The sequence below is a fragment of the Schistocerca serialis genome, unplaced genomic scaffold (assembly GCF_023864345.2).
Source record: "Schistocerca serialis cubense isolate TAMUIC-IGC-003099 unplaced genomic scaffold, iqSchSeri2.2 HiC_scaffold_1261, whole genome shotgun sequence".
In the NCBI taxonomy this organism is placed as follows: Eukaryota; Metazoa; Arthropoda; class Insecta; order Orthoptera; family Acrididae; genus Schistocerca; species Schistocerca serialis.
Window position 1 is genome coordinate 5,806,622 of NW_026047471.1, and position 17,712 is coordinate 5,824,333.

Below are 17,712 nucleotides of genomic sequence, written 5' to 3' on the forward strand. Positions count from 1 at the left end.
GTCGCAGGTTCGAATCCTGCCTCGGGCATGGATGTTTGTGATGTCCTTAGGTTAGTTAGGTTTAACTAGTTCTAAGTTCTAGGGGACTAATGACCTCAGCAGTTGAGTCCCATAGTGCTCAGAGCCATTTTTTTTTGAGAAACCAAATACCAATTTTCGTAGGTCTAGCTTCAAAATTACCTTAATAATGCCATTTTTCAAAAAAATCTTTATCCCATATTCCACGCCCTTAAGGTTGGAACTTCGAAAAATCCATTCTCAAACGACACCTACAGTATAAGATCTGTATCTGCTCCAAATTTCAACATTTTATACCTAACAATTTGGGCTGGGGATGATGAGTCAGTCACTCAGTGAGGACATTGCTTTTTGTTATTATTATTATTATTATTGTTATGTGCGAGCGATTAGACCCTGTTGGATAACGCAGACCTTCTTGATTCTTTTCCCTTTTTTCCACATTGCTCCCATTTTTTCTCCATGGACTCTCTTCCTTTCCTCTGTACATTTTGATTCTGCTTTTTTCAGAGCTTCGTATTCTGAGTTCCCATCTGTTAACTTTCTGCATAAATACCTTTCTGTCCAAAATATCTGAATAATTTATGTGAGCTTTTTGTAGGTCCTTTTTGACCTCTTGCATCCAGGGTATAGTTTTAAGTCCTTCTGTGTATTTAAGAATTTCGTGCTTAAGGTTTCTTTTCGGAAGCCTAGAGACGAGCTCATAAAATTTTAATCGGTTATCTCTAATGTCTGCTGCAAGGTTGGACAATTTCTCAGTTACTTGACGAGACTGTATTTATAGCCCTCTTCTGTTTTCTTTGCCCTTAGTACATTTCTGACTATTTTAGTTCTTTCTTTAACAAGTATTTTAGGTCACCTTTTATGTGGAGTGTCAGGGTTTCACTGGCACACTGGACTTTAGGTTTTAATACTGTATTACAGTGCCTAATTTTAGTAGTTTTGAACATGCATTTTTATTGTACACCTTGAAGGTTCTTTCACAAGCCCTCTTTAGTTTTTGGTGGCGAATGTTTTGTGCTATTTTCTCTCTCCGCGTAGGTTCAAGGACTTCACCTAAGTATCTAAGTATTTCAAATATGGGACTCTATTGATATGACCGTATTTCTTAGTTAAGTTTTGGGTGTTAGTTTTTGTGCCGATGAACTCAGACTTTAGGAAATATATTTGCAGACCAACTTTCTCTGCACATTCTTTAAGGGTTTCAACCTGTTCGACTGCCGTTATCATTCGCTAGTACGGCTAAGTCGTCAGCAAAAGCTAAACATGAAATTTTTATGTCATCCTTGACTCGCCCCATCTGTATAGGTTTCCAGCAGTTTTTATTCTTCAATACCCTTTCCCATTCGCGAATGACCTTGTCCAGCACAGAGTTGAATAAGAGAGGAGACAGACCATCGCCCTGTCGGACGCCAGTTTTGATCAGGGTGGGCTCAGATATTTCACACATGAATTTCACTTTGGAGATAGTATTGTTCAATGTTTCTTTGATGAGGTTATGGGTTTTTGGATCTAAATAGTTCAAATGGCTCTGAGCACTATGGGACTTAACATCTGTGGTCAGCAGTCCCCTAGAACTTAGAAATACTTAAAACTAACAAACCTAAGTACATCACACACATCCATGCCCGAGGCAGGATTCGAACCGGCGACCGTAGCGGTCACGCGGTTCCAGACTGAAGCGCCTAAAACCGAACGGCGAAAACGGCCGGCATTTGGATCTAACACTTGTTCTTCAAGTATATCGAAAAGTGCTTGTCATTCAACTGAGTCGTATGTCTTTTTGAAGTCAACAAACGTGCGAATTATTGGATTGTTTCTGACTGCTTTGTATTTTACCACTGCATTTAGACTGAAAAAATTGTTCTGTGCTGGATCTATTGGGGAGAAAGCTATCTTGGTATTCACCAATTTTATTTTGCAGTTGCTCCTGCACTCTTTGAAGAAGACAGGCTGATAAAACTTTGTAAGCGAGCTGAAGTAGGGATATACCTCGTCATTATTTACATCAATTTGTCTCCTTTTTTGTGTAATGGATGAATAAGTGCACATTTCCATTCCTGGGTTAATTTTTCTGTCTCCCAAATACCTGCAATGATTTGGGTTAATTCTCTGAGAGAATTTGGTCCTAGAGTTCTCAGTAGCTGAGCAATAATCCCATCTTCACCAAATGTTCTACTCTTTCTTAATTTAATAGTGCGTTTGTGAATTTCTTCTTGTGTTGGTGGGAATGATTCAAGGTGCGTGTAAGTAGGCCTTTCTTTATGTAATCTCGAAGATGGTTCCGGACAATCAAGGAGTGTCGACAAATTCCCTACACTTTTCCTGGGTGAAATTTTTCCCATGTATCTGCCCGGCCTTTTTCCAGTTCTTCCCAAGCTTAGTTTCTTTGATTCTCCTGGAGTCAAATTTCTACTGGTACATTTTCTTGCAGTGGACTCTCTATGGGTAAATTTCATTTTTATCCGCGTTAGATATTGGTCTGAATCTACGTTTGCACCTCTACGGACTTGTATGTCATGAACTTCCTTCTGTAGAGAATACGAGATGGCAACATGATAAATCTGATAATCAACGAGCTCTTTAATGGGGGATCTCCAGGTCCTCTGTTTTCGGGGATTCTTCTTGAATGATGTTGACATGATTTTAACGTTGTTTTATTGGCATAGTTCGATAAGCCTTCTTCCGTTTTTGTTGGTAAATTTATCGGCGGGATATTTTCCCACAGATTTACAGTATGTTTTTCTTTGCCTATCTGAGCACTGAAATCACCCAATAAGATTTTGATGTTCTGCTTTGGAAATTTAGTCATTACTTTCTCAAGGTCGGTCCAGAATTTCTCCACAGCCTGTGAATTCTTTTTGTTAGCAATGTTGGTGGGTGTATGAACATTAATTAAGGTATATTTCGTGTTACCGCTCTGCATGCGCATTGTCGTAAGGCGACTTCTTATGGGGCACATATCTCGAATGGAGTCCGTTACATTTTACTGTATGACATAAGTCATTCCCAGAAGCGGAGCACCTTTAGCGATACGTATTTCTGTTTTACACTTAAATATGCAGTAATTTCCATAATGTACTGTGGCTTCATCTGTACATCATGTTTCTTAAAGGCCTCAAATCTGAATTTTTTGTAGATCTAACTCCTGTACTAGGATGTGTAATTTTTCCGGTTGAATTATAGCGTTGATAGTAAATGTACCTAGATAAGATAGTTTTGGCTGGAAGTCTGTCAGAGAACTCCGACTCTCAAGACCCGGTTACCGCCTGTTGGCGGGTGGATTGAGTAGCATCTCGCGTTTGTCCAATGTTTCCACTGGCATATTAGAACCAGGGATTGTTAGTTCCTGGAGCAATTAGTGCAGTCGCCCCTAACATAGGGAACAGACACTGACCAGAAAGCCGCCCATTATGGGTTCAGACGCGTCTGGGTTTGCTATCGTTAGCTTTTATATTAACCCTAAAAGCATGGCTGCCTCTTCCGCCAGTTCCGCCGTACTGATGATGTTCATCTCCGTCTTCACTGCCGTTGAGGTCTTCACCGTTACCCTGGCAAGGGACCCTCTCAAGGTACTATCACTCGAGCCAAGTGAACCAAGGCTATTTACGAGGTGCGACTCACCCCCCTCCTCCTTTCTCAACCGGGCTTGGTAGCGGCTATGCCTTTTATATATAGAGACCGTTATGTAAGCACTGTTTTTCTAGTTTAGAGTTAATGTTTGCTCCCTTTATTTACTTTTCAACTTTTTACCTTTGTAATAAAATTACCACTGCACTGTCAAGGACAAAATTTAATGTGTATTTCTGCTCCATTTTACATGAGCGGCATATTTTTACAGTGCTGTTTAGAAATATTCTAACTTCTTTGACGATGATAATTAAAGTGTGGTGATGACACTGTAAACCTTAAACTGGTTAACTAAATAAATTGATCTGTAGAACATACAAAATATTGTGCCTTTCATTTATATATAATAAAAAACATAACATGTCGTTTTTGTTGCACAGAAAAAGCAGTGCCCGAAATGTTGGAATATCTTCCATCATAACAACTAACGCAAGCACGATAAACATATACGTAGAACATACAAAATATTGTGCCTTTCATTTATATATAATAAAAAACATAACATGTCGTTTTTGTTGCACAGAAAAAGCAGTGCCCGAAATGTTGGAATATCTTCCATCATAACAACTAACGCAAGCACGATAAACATATACGCACAAGAAGAAAAATTGATATGTCGAAAATTTTAAATCATTGTTGGTTGATAACAAAGTTCACTGTCTGAATTATCTCAAATCTGTATTGGAATTCAAAATGACAGAGGGAATGATCTGGCTACCAAAAATGTTGTGAGTTAAATTGACTGAAAGATTAATATATGGAAACATTTATATTTATTACTATATCGACAATACAAATATTGTTCTGGCGGCCTGCTTACTGGGCATGAACACCACTCAGTAATTGGAAAAGTAAGACGGAAATGGACCATCTCACCTCACCACTCGACTAAGTTAATTACCCATGAAACAATGTGTGAAAAATATGAGATCGATAGAATGTGTCAGTCACCCCACCTCATTTGTTTCACTGCTGGTTGACAGCCGGCAGTTTTCATCTTCCGTTCAAACTCCTTTATCTGTGATGGCTGATTGCCGACCTAAATTCTTTATGGTACAGCCTGGCAACCAATGCAATATTACCGACCCAGCGATGGAGTCTGTTGTCTGCAGAGATTATTTCACACAAGCGGTGTCAGTGTAGTACAGATATTTGGATGCTGAGATAAGACGACGAAGTGCAGACAGATGCTTAAAGATTCGAGCATCAGGCAGCAAAGAGTGTTTATTTAGTATGAAGTGGAAAGTGACGATAGACATCAGAATGAATGCAGTGATCTGGCTTAATGTCTGAAGACTCAATCGACTATAGTTTGGTGTGCTTCCACAAGGCAAACACATTGTCTCTCTTCTCCTGTCCGATTCCTCTCTCTCTGTATTGCTGGCTCATTAACTCTCTGTATTGCTGACTCATTGACTGATTCACTTCAGGATGACTGATGGATCTCTGATTTCTTGTGTCGTTGATCACTCACTAATTATGTTTGCCCCCTTGGCTACCCTCTGCGGCAGTGTTGTTACCATGATTCCCCACTCTTTCCGCGAGGGTGCTGAATTTTCCGTTGTACATCTTTGTCATTGGTGCGATCAATTTACTATCCCACCCAGTCAACAACCGATGTTAAGTGACCACGCATCCCATACTTCATACAAGATTAAGATTTCGAACTTTCTATGGCTGGCTTGTAACTCCTGCATTGCTTTAAGGTTTGCCTCGTTGTGGCCTTTTCCAACGCTGACTGCTGGGCTCTTTGAGTATTGCACACCGCTAGGATTTTCTTGAAGTCTTTTTCTGCATTCCAAATTATTTAGAACGTAGAGACACACTGCACACTTCTTTGACACCAGCTGTAAACAGCAAAGGAAACCAAGTATAACATCATATTTTGTCTAACAGTTACCATGCACTTAAACATTACACTCATTTATGAAACATCTACTGCAACTTACAATCTCCATGTGTTACAGAAACTATAATATAAATGCTAGGCACTGGGCGATCTCCAATGTGTACACGTGACATCGAAGGTATATTAATGTCAGCTTCACAGCAATGCTCTGAAAACGTCGTGCTGTACTTGATCTGCTGCATTTTCTTACAAGCCTTGATCCACAAGCTTTCCCTTGCACTGCTCTTCATTAACATGTATACGTATGAAGCAGCATGCACCTATATTCAGAATTGCCTCTCAAACCCCAGGATCGATTTCAACCAAATCTGGGACATAAACAGCTAGCTACATTAGTATCAACACTGTGGGCTTTGAAACCTCCTAGCTCCATTAGGAGCGCAAATAAGGACAAAAATGTGTTTTTGCCGATACATGCTGTACAGACTGCCCTACACAACAGTCATATTTAGTGGGAATAGTGTCGACCTGCCTTATCGATCTGCTTTTGGGGGCCCTTTATGTCAGAGGCAAAAAAACTGTTTTCAAGTTCCTGACAACAGGCATGTTCTGGGAGTAGTATTAGCTTGCTCTATCAACCTGTTTTGTTGGGGCTATACTTGTGGAAAAGGATGAGGTGGATAGAGGAGCAAAGCAACAGAGAAAAGGTCAGTTGTAAACATAAAGCAGTGAACGAAAAAATCTAAACACTTAGACTGTATTTAAACCAAAAGTAATAGTTTGGCTGCACCGTTTATATGTAAAAAGCTATCTGAGCATCTGTAAACTAAACGAGTAACCATTTCCATGCAAATTTTCGAATTCATTTCGATGAATAACACTACAGTACAGATACTTGACACAGTGTTTTGGCCCTTCTAATATGGCTAAGTGAAAAAATTGTTGACTTCGTGATTACTGGGCCCTGCATGCTGTGAACATGCAAGGAGTACAGCTCAGGCTCTGAATATAATGAGTTACTTGTTATGAAAACTTTCTGATCATTGGACGCCACTGTGATTTTTTTTTTTTTTTTTTTACACACAGAGAGCAATTTGTATATTATATGAACAAAACTTATTTCTCATCTGCATGCATGTTCTATTTTCCGCTAGCGCAATAACATTATTCTTACAGGGACAGCGGTAAAGTCCGCAGGAAGTATAGTAATTTGTTAATTTTAATTGTTCAGTGAATTCGAGTGTTAGGTAAAGGAGACGATTAATCAGTCATATGTCCCAGGCACACTACTGGCCATTAAAATTGCTACACCACAAAGATGACATGCTACAGACGCGAAATTTAACGGACAGGAAGAAGATGCTGTGATACGCAAATGATTAGCTTTTCAGAGCATTCACACAAGGTTAGCGCCGGTGACGACACTTACAACGTGCTGACATGAGGAAAGTTTCCAACCGATTTCTCATACACAAACCGCAGTTGACCGGCGTTGCCTGGTGAAACGTTGTTGTGATGCCTCGTGTAAGGGGGAGAAATGCGTACCATCACGTTTCCGACTTTGATAAAGGCAGATTGTAGCCTATCGCGATTGCGGTTTATCGTATCGCGGCATTGCTGCTCGCGTTGGTCGAGATCCAATGACTGTTAGCAGAATATGGAATCGGTGGGTTCAGGAGGATAATACGGAACGCAGTGCTGAATCCCAACGGCCTCGTATCACTAGCAGTCGAGATGACAGGAATCTTATCCGCATGGCTGTAACGGATCGTGCAGCTACGTCTCGATCCCTGAGTCAACAGATGGGGACGTTTGCAAGACAACAACCATCTGCACGAACAGTTCGACGACGTTTGCAGCAGCATGGACTATTAGCTCGGAGACCATGGCTGCGGTTACCCTTGACGCTGCATCACAGACAGGAGCAACTGCGATGGTGTACTCAACGACGAATCTGGGTGCACGAATGACAAAACGTCACTTTTTCGGATAAATCCAGGTTCTGTTTACAGAATCATGATGGTAGCATCCGTGTTTGGCGACATCGCGGTGAACGCACATTGGAAGCGTGTATTCGTCATCGTCATACTGGCGTACCACCCGGCGTGATGGTATGGTGTGCCATTGGTTACACGTCTAGGTCACCTCTTGTTCGCATTGACGGCACTTTGAACAGTAGACGCTACATTTCAGATGTGTTACGACCCGTGGCTCTACCCTTCATTCGATCCCTGCAAATCCCTACATTTCAGCGGGATAATGCACGACCGCATGTTGCAGGTCCTTTCTGGATATAGAAAATGTTCGACAGCTGCCCTGGCCAGCACATTCTCCAGATCACTCACCAACTGAAAACGTCTGGTCAATGGTGGCCGAGCAACCGGCTCGTCACAATACGTCAGTCACTACTCTTGATGAACTGTGGTATCGTGTTGAAACTCCATGGGCAGCTGTACCTGTACACGCCATCCAAGCTCTGTTTGGCTCAATGCCGACGCGTATAAAGGCCGTTATTGCGGCTAGAGGTGTTTCTTCTGGGTAATGATTTCTCAGGATCTATGCACCCAAATTGCGTGAAAATGTAATCACTTGTCAGTTCTTGTACAATATGTTTGTCCAATGAATACCCGTTTATCATCTGCATTTCTTCTTGGTGTAGCAATTTTAATAGCCAGTAGTGTACTTTAAGGAAAGAGGCAACGTGCTAAAATGCAGCGTGGCCTGGTTTGTCCACAGGGAATAGTACGGCGCGGCGGTCGCCAGCACTGCGGCCCTACCCCAACTGGGAGACGAACCGTCTGGGCAGGGGACCCACCAGCAGGGGCAGCGCACCGCGCATCACATCCACCTACCGCGTCTGGGTGGATCCCTGCGACCGCCTCTGGGTCGTCGACACCGGGCTCGCCGACCCTGGCAACGGCACTGTCGTCACCATCACCGCACCGCAGATCCTCGTTTTCAACCTGCTCAACGACCGGCCCATCTTCAAGTACAGTCTTTCTTCTTTTTTTTCTCGTTGGTCTTCTGATTTGATGCAGTCCGCCATGAATTCCTCTTCTGTGCCAACCCTTTCATCTGAGAGCAGCAGTCGCAACCTACATCCTCAATCGTTTACTGGATGTATTCCAGTCTCTGCCTTCTTCTTCAGTTTTTACCCTCTACACCTCCCTCTCACCGAGCAAAGTGGCGCAGTGGTTAGCACACTGGACTCGCATTCGGGCGGACGACGGTTCAATCCCGCGTCCGACCATACAGATTTAGGTTTTCCGTGATTTCCCTAAATCGCTCCAGGCAAATGCCGAGATGGTTCTTTTGAAAGGACACGGCCAACTTCCTTCCTCTTCCTTCCTTAATCCGATGAGAACGATGGCCTCGCTGTCTGGTCTCTTCCCTCCCCCCCCCCCCTCAAAAAACACCTCCCTCTAATACCATGGAAGTTCTTCACTGACGTCTTAACACAGGTCCTATCATCCTCTCCTTTCTGCTTTTCAGTGTTTTCCACATGTTCCTTTCCTCTCCGATTCTGCACAGTACCTCCACATTCCTTCCTAATCAGTCCACCGGATTTCCAAAACTAGTCTGTAGCACCATGTCTCAAAAGCTTCGCTTCTCTTCTCTTCTGTTCACATATTCCACAGTCCGTGTGTGCTGCGCTCCAAATGTACATTCTCAGAAATTTCTTCCTCAAATTAAGGCCTATGTTTGGTACTTGTAGACTCCTCTTGGCCGGTAATGACCTTTTCCTGTGCTAGTCTGCTTTTGATATCCTCCTTGCTCCGGCCGGCCGGTGTGGCCGAGAGGTTCTAGACACTTAAGTCTGGAACCGCGCGACCGCTACGGTCGCAGGTTCGAATCCTGCCTCGGGCATGGATGTGTGTGACATCCTTAGGTTAGTTAGGTTTAAGTCGTTCTAAGTTCTAGGGGACTGATGACCTCAGATGTTAAGTCCCATAGTGCTCGGAGCCATTTGAGCCTCCTTGCTCCATCCGTCATTGGTAATTTTGCTGCCTAAGTAGCGGAGTTCCTTAGCTTAATCCGCTTTGTGGATCCCAATTATAATGTTATGTTTCTCGCTGTTCTCATTTCTGCTACTTCTCGTTACTTTCATCTTTCTTCGATTTACTCTCAGTCCATATTCTGCACTCATTATAAAGTTGATTCCATTCAACAGATCCTGTAGTTCTTCTTCACTTTCACCGAGGACAGCAATGTCTTTAATCCGAGCGCTTCGTGTTTGGTCTTCCACTCTTATTGTTTCCTCTTGGTTCTTGTACATACTGTATATTACTGTCTTTCCCTAAAGCTTACTCCTATTTTTCTCAGAATTTCGAACATCGTGCACCATTTTTCATCGTCGAACGCTTTTTTCAAGTTAACAAATCCTATGAATATGTTTTGAATTTTCTTCAGTCTTGCTTCTATTATCAACCACAATGTCAGAACTGTCTCTCTGGTACCTTTCCCTTTTCTAAATCCAGACTGATCGTCATCTAACATATCTTAAGTTTTCTTTTCCATTCTTCTGTATATTGTCAGTAACTTGGATGCATGAGCTGTTAAGCTGTTTGTGTGATAATTCTTGCACTTGTCAGCTTTTGCAGTCTTCGGAACTGTATGGATGATGTTTTGCCGAAAGTCGGATGGTACGTCGCCGGTCTCATACATTCTACGCACCAACGTGAATGGTCGTTTTGTTGCCACCCCCTAATGATTTTAGAAATTCTGATGGAATGTTATCTATCCCTTTGCATTATTTTATCTCGCTTCGGCCAATGCTCAATTAAATAACGCTCTTAAGCTTAAGTACACTCTTCCTCAAGAAATACTTGTGTCCCCTACGTTTTATATTTCTGCACGTCCTAGTTCATTAGATTTGTCCACTTGTAAGAGAGTATCACAGGGTGACACAGAAGAAATAGAACTTTCGAAATGCTTAGTGGCAACCATATACAATTGGCAGCAGTGAGGAATGAGGACCTTGAGTTCTAAACAGTCTCATCATTTGGTAATCACGCATCGTTGCAACGGTCAACAGCGTTATTTTGCCGTAATAATGTTTCACAAGAACAATGATAGTTTGGAAAGTGGGCAGAGGAAATTCCGACGTTTTCTCAAATTAGGGTGCCATAGTCGGGTTCCCTGAAAGCACTGTATAAGAACATAAATACAAATTTTTGAACAGGCTAGATCTGCTGTAAGAACGAAACCGACAGGATGGCCGAGGAGTACTCTTACACCTCAGGACATCGAAGGAATATGCATTTACAAAGCCCACGGGGTTCAGTTTGTAGTAACCTAGAGATAGTTCGTCGAGTTCTCTATTATGTTTTAAAATTTCAAAATTTCATCCCAACAAGCTGAAGAACATGCAAAAACTGAAGGAGAACGATTACCAGTTACTATTAGAAATATGTCAGCAAATTATGACAAACATAAAAGAGGACAATGGATTTATTGACAAATTGTGGATGTCAGATAAGGGCAGTCTTCATCAAAAATGGTTCAAATGGCTCTGAGCACTATGGGACTTAACATCTCTGGTCATCAGTCCCCTAGAACTTAGAACTACTTAAACCTAACTAACCTAAGGACATCATACACATCCATGCCCGAGGCAGGATTCGAACCTGCGACCATAGCAGTCGCGCGGTTCCGGACTGAGCGCCTGAACCGCTAGACCACCGCGGCCGGCGGCAGTTTTCATCTCATGGGTTACATGGATAAGCGGAACTACCGCTATTAGGCAGACAGCAACCTAATGTAGTTCTAGAACACCCTTACACGTCAGCAAGGTGTTCGTATTGCGTGCAGTTTCGTCACATAGGTCATCGAACCTCACTTTTTCGAAAATGAAGAGCGGATCACAGTGACTATCGCTTCGAATCGGTATGTTGAGATGCTGCACTCTTTTGTTCCAACTGCATTTAACAGTATTCCACAACTTCAAGACACCTGGTTTCAACAGGCTGGTGCGACACAATACAGTGGCAGCTGTCATCTCAAAATTCTACGACGTTCCCTGGCCTCCAGGATCTCCTAATTTTTCCGTTTGTGATTTTTTCTTGTGCGGCTACCTCTAGAGTCTGGTCTACATGACACGGCCAAGAACACTTGATGAACTAAGGACGACATTCGTGGTGATCCCAACTGATATGTTGCAGCACCCAATGAAGAACCTCAAGAGCAGGTTGTATCATACGTTCAGGACGACGCCGTATATAGAACGTAATTTTGAAACAGTGACAAGTTCGGTTACCATCTCTTAAAAAGCAAGTTGCAGCGGTTCATTTACTGCCATAACATTTTTTGTTGAGTTTTTTTCTATGCTCATTTGATGTTTAAAAAGTTCCCGTTTTTCTGTGTCACCCTGTACAGGAATCGGTCGATAGCAATGGATGAATTAAAACAGTAAATTGAAGTCCAAATTTTCCTGAATCATCCGCCTACTCGCAATACTTTCGTATTTATCCAGTTTACTACCTCTCTCTTGCACCACTCGGTTCCATTACATAAACTGGTTTGTGTATTACCGCTATGTGTAGTTTCAAGTTGGATTGTTTCACCAAAGCGAACACAGGCTAACAGCGAACGAGTATTCGCTCTGGTGTAAACGAAGGTCGTGTTCGGTCCGCATTCGCTTGTGTTCTTTCGTGTTCCGTTGCTTCTCTCTCTTTTAACGAACCATCAAAGGAAGTTCACGTCCTTTCCGCTTCGGCACTTTCAGTAGAGAAATTACTTTTGTTGTTGTTGACATGGGTATCATTGCTGATAAAAGAATATAGATAGCATACGTGTTTCTGGGATCCAAGAAATCCGCAGCACAAATGCCGGAGGACTCATAGGTCCGTGTGGAGACATGAAAAATTTTATAGATTCAGTAGAAGCTTATATCAGGCAGGAACGAAGTGAATGACACAATCTTTGTAATTCCTTTTCTTGCAAAGGAAATAACAAATTTCCTTCAAAATAAACAAGCGTGAATGTATATTAATTACGCAGAGTAAAATAAAACTTAACTTTTGATAATGTGTCATTGTAATGTTAGAGGATTTTGGTGATAAATGAAAATGGTTTATCTGTGTTCAAGCAATCTATCCTCCAACAAACTAGATAGCAGATTTTATCAAGTATCCTATGTGGTAAGTCATATGTATATTCCGTATTTCATTAAATACATTTTATTGACGTTGTCCACCTTACACGTACAGTACTTTAATAAAATCCTTGAAGTGCCTCGCTTGTGTGGCGTTCGGTGACCAAGAGGATCAAGCCAGAATAGGAGAGTTTGAGAGAAAGGGACATAAAGTTTTTGTTGAATAATTAATTACAAGAAAAAGTTTACACTGTTTAATGTATTTACATTACACTATTTAAAGAATTTACATGATAAAATATCTTTTACGTAATATATTTACAAATTAAACTTCCTGGCAGATTAAAACTGTGTGTCGGACCGATACTCGAACTCGGGACCTACGAGCCTCGGTCCGTTACACAGTTTTAAAATTTTATATTTCAGTTAATATTTTGTATTTGGGGGGATCCACAGCCTCCAGATGCTTAATAAACGTAAACACAGTTTTAATTTGGCAGGAAGTTTCATACCAGGGCACAGTCACTTTGCTGTAGAGTCAAAATTTCATTCTGGTATTCAAATAATTCGTATGGGTGAATGTAAGTATCGTTACATGCTATCATGAGTAGAAAAGTAAAATTTTGGATTTGATTCTTTTGTGCACTGAATGTATTATATTTGTATCTGGATGTTACAAAAGTATGTCACTGGATGGCCAGACTTCCTTATTGCATCAACTTCGTCAAACAGCACATCATGGTTCAAAGTCCGCTTACAAATCGGGTAAAAGAAGACTCTGGTGCATGCTGTAATCATTTCAAATGGTTCAAATTTCTCTGAGCACTATGGCACTTAACATCTGAGGTCATCAGTCCTCTAGAACTTAGAACTACTTAAACCTAACTAACCTAAGGACATCATACACATCCATGGCCGAGGCAGGATTCGAAACTGAGCCGTGGCGGTCGCTCGGTTCCAGACTGAAGCGCCTAGAACCGATCGGTCACACCGGCCGGCCTGTAATCATTTCATAATCAGCCATTTGCCACCATAACCATCAAGGTCGCTGATATTCCGGTGTGTTATCTTCCATATCTTCAGATGAATCACTCATAATCAATAGTCCGCTTGAATTGGAGCTCATGTATCGACAAAACAAACCGTGCACAGTGTGACAATGAACATCTTCCTATTGTTCTTCCTTAAAATCCAGGCGTGGGGTTTATCAACAGGTAGTTGGCTGTGGGATCCCCACTGCCAGCATACACCGCCAACCTGTACGTGGAATACTTCCACGATATCGCCTGGGAAACAGCACACCTTAAAAGCAACGTCTTTTATCGATACGTGGACGATACTTTCGCAGTCTGGTTGCATGTCGAGAACAATCTAATTGAATTTCTCAACCATTTGAATAGCATACACGAGAACATCAAGTTCACAATGGAATTATAAGAAAAGAGGTGCCTACCCTTCCTTGATATCCTAATAAAGAACAAAACGGCCATCACACTGGGACACTCCATCTACCGAAAGAACACAGACCTGTAGCTCAACGCCAACAGTTGCCATGACCCAGCACAACGGAAATCCGTGCTCACTACCCTTGTCCGCAGAGCTCACAACATATGCGACAAGGACAGTTTATCAAGTGATATTCATCACCTGAAGAAAACCATCCGGAAGAATGGCTACACCGAAACCCAGATTAGACGCGCTCTTAACATGGCAACATGAAGAAAGGGGACCTTCAGGAAAAAGAGACCAACAAAGGTCTGGCGTACCTCCCGTAGGCAAGGCCGCCCACGGCAAATATTGCCAGGATACTGGAGAAGGACAAGGTAAAAACCATCTTCCGTCCTGTAACAATTATCAAGGATATGCTGAGCTCAATGAAGGACAACTTGGGTCTAAGAACACCGGGTGTCTACACCATTTCTTGTGAATGTGGAAACCAATAGACCGGAGACGCAGCGTTGCATCACACAACGCATCTCTGAACATGTGAGAAGCGTTCCCCTCGGACAAAAGGAAAAATCCGCTGTAGCGGAGCGCAGACTCAGTGAAGAACACACGTTTAAATCAAGAGACAGTGGAGATACGGGTCAGTGATAACCTGGTCAACCAGGATAGCGGCTTCCAACTCAGCACGTCGCGGAACACAATATTAGCGAGAATAAGACGAGAGTGCATCATTGGAGGCAGGTCGGTGGCAGCGGATCGAAGGAACAGCCAGCACCGATACGAGACGCGAAGACTCGGCGCCGCAGGTTCCACCCCCCCCCCCCCCCCCCCCCCCCCCGCTCAAGCCACTCACCCCGCACCGCCGCGCCGATTCCGCTCGCGCCGGATTGGCCCGACCGGCACCGAGGATCCGAGGATGCAGAGAAATCTATGCGCCAGCGGCTATAAAGATCCCGACGAAACGTGAACCTGACACTTCGCCTGATGATGGCAAGTAAGAAACTTGCTGAAACGTTCCTGGAGAACGACGCATTGACTCGACTCTCAACCTGAGAAGATTTTATCATCCAGATTCGCCAAGAAAGGCTACATTCTCATAAAAATATTAGTCCGCTCTCTCAAGACAGCACATTTTTCGATTTGGAACTCTTTCTCCACGATAACGCCCCTGCACACACGACATTAAGTGTCAGGCAGTTTCTGGTCAAAAACCAAATGACAGAGGATCCTCACCCACTCTGCACACCGTACCTTACCCCACTTTGACTTTTTTTATTTCCGAGAATGAAAAGGAAACCGAAAGAGAAAGTTTTCTCGAGACATAAAAGAAGTGGGAAAAAATCGCTGAAGGTACTAAACAGCACGACCTCAGAACGGGCTAAACACAGGTCCACCAATGTAAAGGAGCTGGGACAAGTGTCTGATGGACACTATGTAAATCCTCCGCTCCCTTAGTGCTATAACTGTGATATATTTTCAGTAGGAAAAAATGGTCAAGGTTGCAATGGCAGAAGAAGCTTTATTGACGCGTTTCGCCTTTTTGAGACATCCTCACAATAGCTATATGTGAAAAATACAGAAAAACAGATTAGGAGTATGGTCTTATCTGGCATGAGAAGGCATTAAAAACTTTTTAAAAAAGTTCTATAAAAGCACCAGAGTGAAGGGACTTACTAGGAACTGCGGGTAACACATTTAATCATAAGTAGCCGAAGCTTTTGGTGTGGACCTAGAATGCAAAAGTAAAAGAATTTTTAAAAAACGTTGCCCTATAGTTGCAACGCAGAGCCAGATTCGTAGTAGAACCGTGAAAGAGCATAGCTGCATGCCTTCGCACCATGTTATAATCGTCGTCTCTCTCAAAGTTCCACTACCAAAATGTAGGACAACAGTTAGTTTTTTCTTGCAGAAGTTATGAAGATGCCTCAAAAAGGCGAAACGCGTCAATAAACCTGCTCTCATTACTACATTTTTTACTTTCCTACTGATGATGGACAGTATTTTGAAGGTGTTTGAATCTGAAAATATTCCGTCAAACACACGATTTTCTGTAAAACTACTCTCGTTATTTTTTAGTCCCCCCGCAGCAGGAAAAGGCAATTTGATTTGCAAAACAAGTTCAAAATGGCTCTGAGCACTATGCGACTTAATTTCTGAGGTCATCAGTCGCCTAGAACTTAGAACCAATTAAACCTAACTAACCTAAGGACATCATACACATGCATGCCCGAGGCAGGATTCGAACCTGCGACCGTAGCGGTCGCTCGGTTCGAGACTGCAGCGCCTAGAACCGCACGGCCTGCAAAACAAGTATTTATATAATTGCGTAGGCTTCCGCGGCCAGAGTCCTTCGACATAAAAGTTTTCTAGGTTTGGTACCGCGTCATAATGTAAAAAACTACTGCTGCTATAGAAAAACCAACGTTTTCGGCCACGATTGAAGCGGCCTTCTTCTGGGTCTAATGGTGCGTTCTAGCTGTGCAGTGTCCTTTGTAATTTGTTGTTAATGTTCACTGCGCATGGAATTACATCATAATTTTAAAAAGGTAGATAGTTGCATTGGTTACTTAAGGAAGAAGGAGACGGAACTTTATTTTTCCAGGTGATTATTTTAATAGGTTATTATTAAAATAAATTTCCTTCTCCTTCTTCCTTAAGTGACCAATGCAACTATCTACATTTTTAAAATTATGATGTAATTCCATGCGCAGTGAACATTAACAACAAAATATAAAGGACACTGCATAGCTAGAACGCACCATTAGACCCAGAAGAAGGCCGCTGTAATCGTGGCCGAAATGTTGGTTTTCTATAGCAGCAGAAAACTTTTATGTCGCAGTATTTATATGCTTGCTGCGGAGGATGGCCACACAAACAAACTTGATATTATAAGTCTTTTGGTGTCCCTGACAGTGGTAGTCTGTACAATCGCAAGTAAATTACCCTACATTTATCGATTTAGATATTACGGATACTGTGGATCTGCACTGCCTTACGTGCTGACGCGCGGCCGTGTGCCCGCAGCTACTACCTGAAGGAGGCGGATTACCGGCCGGACTCGTTCTTCGCGCACATCGCGGTGGACGTGACGGCGGACAGGTGCGGCGAGGCGTTCGCCTACCTGCCGGACCTGGGCTCCTACGCCATGGTGGTGTTCGACATGGCGCGCATGTCGTCGTTCCGCGTGCAGCACCACTTCTTCTACTTCGAGCCGCAGCACGGCGACTACAGCATCGCCGGGCTGGACTTCCAGTGGATGGACGGCGTCTTCTCGGCGGCGCTGTCGGCGCCAGACCCCGCGGACGGCGGCTTCCGCACCCTCTACTTCCACGCGCTGTCCGCCACGACCGAGTATGCCGTCTCCACCCGACTCCTGCGCAACAGGTTGGTTCACTCTGCCCCACAGTCCATTACGTGTTTCGAGAGACATTAAAAATGGCCAAATGATTTGAGAAACGAATTGTCTGAAAGCAAGAAACAAAATACAGTACTGGCCATTAAAATTGCTACACCACGAAGATGACGTGCTACAGACGCGAAATTTAATCGACAGGAAGAAGATGCTGTGATACGCAAATGATTGGCTTTTCAGAGCATTCACACAAGGTTGGCGCCGGTGGTGACACTTACAACGTGCTGACATGAGGAAAGCTTCCAACCGATTTCTCATACACAA

The 17,712-nt window shown here is 42.9% G+C and overlaps 1 protein-coding gene across 1 annotated transcript in view; it reads left to right on the forward strand.

Annotated features, from left to right (window-relative positions):
• Window positions 1-17,712, forward strand: part of LOC126438154 (L-dopachrome tautomerase yellow-f2-like) — a 115,457-nt gene that overhangs the window by 79,794 nt on the left and 17,951 nt on the right. The window contains exons 3-4 of the mRNA XM_050090532.1: window positions 8,234-8,486; window positions 17,061-17,420. Coding sequence (XP_049946489.1) covers window positions 8,234-8,486; window positions 17,061-17,420 — 613 coding nt within the window. The remainder of the gene's footprint in view (window positions 1-8,233; window positions 8,487-17,060; window positions 17,421-17,712) is intronic.